General features: G+C 35.0%; 1 protein-coding gene across 2 annotated transcripts; it reads left to right on the plus strand.

Annotated features, from left to right (window-relative positions):
- The first annotated feature begins 1,267 nt into the window (after nt 1-1,267).
- UBP27 (ubiquitin-specific protease 27) lies at nt 1,268-6,000 on the plus strand. Of its 2 annotated transcripts, XM_083069226.1 has the most exons (11): nt 1,268-1,747; nt 1,863-1,980; nt 2,299-2,399; nt 2,481-2,711; nt 3,293-3,346; nt 3,530-3,598; nt 3,717-3,845; nt 3,979-4,116; nt 4,218-4,280; nt 4,438-4,779; nt 5,267-6,000. In XM_083069226.1, exons 1-11 carry the CDS (start codon nt 1,529-1,531, stop codon nt 5,537-5,539), a joined length of 1,737 nt encoding a protein of 578 aa, XP_082925352.1. In that variant the 5' UTR covers nt 1,268-1,528; the 3' UTR covers nt 5,540-6,000. The 2 variants fall into 2 exon arrangements, with proteins under 2 accessions (XP_082925352.1, XP_020215607.1); XM_020360018.3 differs by lacking the exon at nt 3,293-3,346 and having other exon boundaries at nt 1,269-1,747.

Genomic DNA, 6,000 nt, shown 5'->3' on the forward strand with positions numbered 1-6,000 from the left:
GAGATATGTGTTCGTGATGATCATAACGTAAAAATATACAATGAATCAATGGGCTTGTATAAGAACAAGAATTGAGAAACCATACCATACATCCTGAATAAAGTTGTGGGTACCACCCCTATCAATTAGGATGACAAGCTTATGCCCATAGATGGAATCCATATCTCAAAATGTTTCTGTGGTTGGCTGATCTGACATTGCAATGAGACTAATTTGAATCAAGGCAGTATCATGATAGTCAAGTGAGACTTACATTTGCTATTGAGATTGTAGTGTTCATTACAATTATAACATAGGTTTTTTTTCAACTGAGTGGCCAATTCTGTTAGAGTGAAGCATTTTTTAAGGATGGTTTGGTTGATGCAAGAAGTAGAGGGGGTTTAATGGGGGAATAGAGGACAATGATGGTATTGTTGTTACTGAAATTGGATTGGTGATTGACTTAATCAAAACACTAAACAGTGGATCATTAGTTGAATCAATATATTATTAAAAATATAATTTTATATTAATTATACAATTTAACATTTTTTTAAACATAAACCGAACTAAATTGCTAGCGTAATGGTTAATTAGTTACAAACAAGTTAAAGACTTTGGTTCAGACTCCAAAAGATGTTAAACGCAAGCAAACGAGAGTACATAGACAAAATGTGCATTGAAAGAAAGACTAAAAAAAAGGAAATTAAATAGGTTGAACCGTAAATTTCGAGTCACCGATTAAATCATGATTTGGATAGAGGAGTTGGAAAGATGCGTGAGCATTATGAAGAACGCAAATCCATTGGATTTATTTTTTCTGCCTGTAATTTTCTTTACATATATTACATATTCTGTACTTTTTTTTCTCATTGAATATAATTTTTTTAAGTATTATTCTCTAATCAAATTTAAATTTTGATCTCAATAATATACAATTAAAGAATTGTACATAAATTTTGTACTTTTATTTGTGCCATCACCGTGTTACTGAGACCAATGGTCACCTAACAATTAATTTAACACTAAAAATCATTTTTGTGAATAATTTGTATAGAAACAGGTTAGCGGGTTCAAAATCAGATAAATTGCTAAAAAAAAAGGAAAGCAAATTAAAATGGTTTGTTGGAAAATCTTTAATATTTTTATATTAATTAACGTTTCCGCATTTATTTTTTTTAGATTAATTGATTTTTTTTCCCGGTTTATAAAAAGAACCCAAACTTTAATATTTTTACATTAATTGGAGTATTTAATAATGTAGTTAACGTGAGAAAGAAAAGAAAAATGTATTCATATTTTGCAGTTTCCGTGTCTCTCCCTCCTTCTTTCTATTTGCTATTTCCATTTCTCCTACGCCTGCGAGTAGAGTAAGAGGGACTTCCTACTTCAAGGGTTCCACAAACAATGAAAATCCACCATGGATGATTTTTCTCACTCCGACTCCGAGATACACCACAGTCCACAGGGACCAACCACCATCCTCAAGCGTTCCTTCGCGACGCTAAATTTCCGAATTCGACGGCGAACGAACCCTCCAATTTGAAAAATGAGGTTTAACGACAACGCTATGAGTTGGATTGGCGTAACGCTAGGTGGCCTCGTCGGCGTAGTCGGTGCGATACTGGCACTAAGAGATGGCAAAGTCGCGATTCCATTTACCTTACCGTGGTCCTTCGGTACAGACAATAGTAGCTTCGAGAAATCGCTCTTTGTTCCTGGCTTGCAGAACCTCCACAACAATTGCTTCCTCAACGTCGTTTTGCAGGTAAGCCTTCGCTGTTGCTTCTCCTCTTTCTTCAATCGCCAATTGATTTTTTTTATGCGCAGTGTGCAAAAATTATATTATTGTTGTTATCTTTTTTTTTTTTTTTTGGTTGCAGGCTCTTGCCAGCTGTTTTTGCTTTCAGAGTTTTGTTCATGGCGTGATTGGCGAGTGCAGGAATAAGGACCTGGATGAAAACATGCCTCTTGCATTTTCTTTGGCTACTTTGTTAGAAGGTAGTAGAAGAACCTTATTGAGTATGAACATGTTTGGATAAACTTCGGAAGAAAAAATGAAATTAGTTTTTCCATAACTTCAATTAGTTTATGCTTAAGCTAATTTATAGAACTTATGTAATGTTAGCTTTTCTAAAAAAAAAATTTAACTCACATGTAAGGTAATTTTATCTGCTCAGAGATAAATTTATTTCAATTTTCCTTCCTATTTAAAGTGTTTTTGGAGAATTTTATTCAAACAAGCTCTATGTTTTCGTCTTTGCATTTCGCATTGCAGTTGTCGTTTGAAATTGTTGATGGAATGTTCTGTATTTGTAGAGCTGAGTTCACTAAGCGCAGAAAGGGTTACACTGAGTCCCCGAAACACAATGCTGGCCATGTCGAATTACATTCCAAATTTTAATCTGACTAGCCAGCAGGTAGAATTGCTTGTGCGATAGCGATTGCCAATAATGTTTTAGTTCTCTTTGTTGTTCACGCTTGGTTTTTGTTTCTTGTAGGATGCTGCTGAGGCGTTTCTTCATCTGTTATGCTCTTTGAGAGAAGAATTTGGAGGTTGTTATGCTCCAAAGATGAGTTCTTTAGCAGACATTTTTGCTTCTAATAATAGAATTCTTACTCCAATACAGAGGGACTGCCAGAGTGAGCAGGAGAGATGGCAGCAACTCTTCCTTGGACCTTTTGATGGGATTCTTGGAAGCAGCTTAACCTGTCAAAGTTGTTCATCTCAGGTACATGGGACTTTCCTCAATGCTATATAATAATCTTTTCCCCATTAATTGCACACACACTCCATTGTCATTGTTCGTGATTGTAATATTAGACTGGCTTCATTGAAAACTGTGACTTAACATTGATGCATCTTTGACTGAGGTGCATTGTGTTTGAAACCATTGTATAGCTGGAGACTAGGAGGGCTATGGTTCAGAGACATATTTTTGTTGGCTTGCTGTGTTGATTTGACGCTGTTGCATTTGGCAGGAAAAAGATTGTATGGTAACATTACAGCCGCTTCATAAAACTTATAGGAAAAGAATAAGTTAGTAATTTAAAAATGGTCAGCAATGCAGAAAAATATAGGAATTGAGGTTATAGGATGGTGTGGCTTGAGTTTTAGAAGTTAAGAAAAAGCTAAATTTTGGTTTTCTGTGTGTTACTTTAAATTTTCTGAAGTTTGAGTGTGCACATGTGGATACATTTAATAATGGCAATAATATGAAGGATAAATTTCGAGGTCACTTTGTTGGCTGAGTTTGCTCAGTAGTTCACATTCTTAAGCCACTACTTTGACAAGACTTATTGTTACCTGCAGGTTATGGAAATGACCAAAGCCAACTCACTTAATTACTCCAAACTTGCAATCCAAGTTATTGATGACCTGATATTGTACCTTTTAGCTGCAGATTTAGCTGTTGATTACAATTTAGCTTTACATTATTTTTTTTTAAATAACTTCCTGAATCATTATTCTCAATGTGATTGTGATAAGATAATGTCTCTTTTTAACAGTCATTTATTTTATTATTTTTAACTTATTTGCTTGGTGCAGATCTCAATTAATTTTGAACATTTTGATTGCTTGCCTCTTTCACCTGTGCTTAGCGATACTTCCACCATAGTAAGTTTTTAAACTAATGTAATGTAACAAATACCGTAGCTTCACTGTTATTTCTTTTATAATTGAAGTGCTGCATACCTCCTGTAGCTCCCTGATTATTAAATGTGACATGTTACAGAGAGTTGGTTGTACACTGGTGGATTGCCTGAAGCAGTTCATCGGTGCTGAACATGTTGAAAATTATCACTGCAGCCACTGTTGGCATAATGCAGCAATCAAGTATCTTTCTGTAATGGAAGGAAATGAGGTAATCCCATTGTGAATATTTTATTCATTTCGAGATAGATAAAAGCAGCTTAGGGATGCATAGTTGGTGGTTGCCGAATCCAACAACTACTCGTTATGTTGCCCTATATGATATCTGTGTCATTGTTACACAGGTAGAACTTGAAAAACTAAGGAGATGCTCTGACCCAGAAATCTGCGATTGCCAAAAAATGTATAATCTTGATAAACTACCTTGGTCAAACAGGTTTTCACATACTCTGAAGCAACTAAGTATTGCTAGATGTCCAAGGGTATGCATATTGTGTTTTCTGAGCTAGCATTTCTAATTTTCTCAAGAACATTTTCTTTTGTACTTCAATATCTGAACTAATGAAACATAGTCGGGTTGCAGATTTTATGCATCCAGTTGAAAAGAGTTTATATGAATGTCTTAGGAGATTTAGTCAAACTGCAGGTACTTGAATCTTTTTGATTGTGCTTTTAATTAGGATGTAAACTTGACAATTATTATTGATTGGCTGAACTTGAACAAAAGTGGTAATAACCGAGTAGAATATGAATATTCATTGAATTTTATGGTAGAAATTTTTGTCCTGATGATAGTAATGCAGGGACATCTTTCTTTTCCATTGATTTTGGATGTGTCGTCATTCATGACAACTAGGCTGGGAGTAAAGACACAGGACATAGATGTACAAAGTTTGCCATTAAATTTGAAGTATAACAAAAGAATTTTTTTGCCAAATCAATCTGACCAGCAATCTGAGATAAGAACAATGAAATTTAGTGGTCTTTATGGAGCAATGAAAGAGCCGATCAATTCAGATGGTCTCATTGATGATGGATTTGTCTCTTCTACAAATGGACATGCACTTCATTATGATTCTGTATTACCCTGCTCTGGCTCTTCAGAAAGCATTCACTTAGATACCCATATGCAACCCGTTGACAAGGTTGGTTTAATTGTTTTTTGATATTGATTAATTTTTACTGTTCTTTGAAATACTTTGTCTGTGCATAATAATGCCCCCTTTAAAGAAGCTTCATGGATATCCATTTATTTGTCAAAGTATAAACTAAAATTTTCTTTCCTGTGGGTAATTTCTTTCATGTCATGATCCAAAACAAAATTTTTCTCAAGCCATTTTTTTAGATTGTGCTAAAATCAAACTCAAAAGCATTCTACTATTAAGTTAGGGGGATAATACTACCAATAATGTAATATTGATGCATTTTTTTTTTCCGGATTGGACCCTTCATATATCCCTTTTATTTCTCCCCTGTGGGCTATGCCAATACTTCTGTGATGCGTGTAGACCTGAAATGAATTAAATGAATTTTTTTGGTGGGATATTCTTAATCTTATAAATGGAAAGATGATTTATATGATGGTAGGGGAGGTATTTTTCTTCTTCTCACAATGTTGTGTACATAATGCAGGTAGATGTTTCTTGTAATTTAGTTTCTCAAGAAACATGTTTGTATCAACTTGTTTCTGTGGTGGAACACTTTGGAAAAGCTGGAAGTGGGCATTACACTGTTTACAGATGTGCAAGAGTGGAGTCCTCGGAAGATGTCTCTGATGACTACTTTAATCAAACTCAAATGCGTTGGTTTTGTATTTCAGATTCTCAAGTGCATGCTGTTTCAGTGGAAGATGTTCTTTCTAGTGATGCCAGTTTGCTTTTCTATGAGAAAATTCCAAGGAACTGAAAAAAGGGAAGTTCTGGGTTCACAAAATGCATTGGTTGATAGTTCCGACTTACAGGAGTCTGGTGCGGCGTTTTAACGCTCCACGAGTGGTATAAGGACGTGCTGAAGTTGTTCCAAATTGCTAGACAAGCTTTTGAGGGGGTAATTATAATGCTTGGAATGGTTATTCAGTTGTTATTGTACTCAAAATGATTATTCATTTTGTTTCCTTATTGTGGTTACGCCCATAAAAGCTTTTTTAGGTATTTAAAAAAAAAAAACTGATCTCGGCAGCTACAGTTGCAGCAGAAAGCACGAACTTATATTAATACTTGATATGGTTATTGACCGGGAGTCTTGCATTGGGAATGTCGTTGACAAGAGCTGGGGTATTAAATTTCAGATTGAGTAGTGTGGGATACTTGGTGCTTGGTCTCTCCCCTTAACTAGTAATTTTTAAGAGATTTTCGGTATTGGAGTTA

This window comes from Cajanus cajan, chromosome 2 (assembly GCF_000230855.2).
Source record: "Cajanus cajan strain Asha chromosome 2, NIPB_CcT2T_4, whole genome shotgun sequence".
NCBI classification, from domain to species: Eukaryota; Viridiplantae; Streptophyta; class Magnoliopsida; order Fabales; family Fabaceae; genus Cajanus; species Cajanus cajan.

What these genes read in the sequence shown, in the direction of transcription:
- UBP27 (XM_083069226.1), top strand. Translation starts at nt 1,529, where the DNA reads ATGAGGTTTAACGACAACGCTATGAGTTGGATTGGCGTAACGCTAGGT. An exon ending in GTCAAAGTTGTTCATCTCAG is followed by an intron (nt 2,712 to 3,292) that starts GTACATGGGACT and finishes TGTTACCTGCAG; the next exon opens with GTTATGGAAATGACCAAAGC. An exon ending in GTATTGCTAGATGTCCAAGG is followed by an intron (nt 4,117 to 4,217) that starts GTATGCATATTG and finishes GTCGGGTTGCAG; the next exon opens with ATTTTATGCATCCAGTTGAA.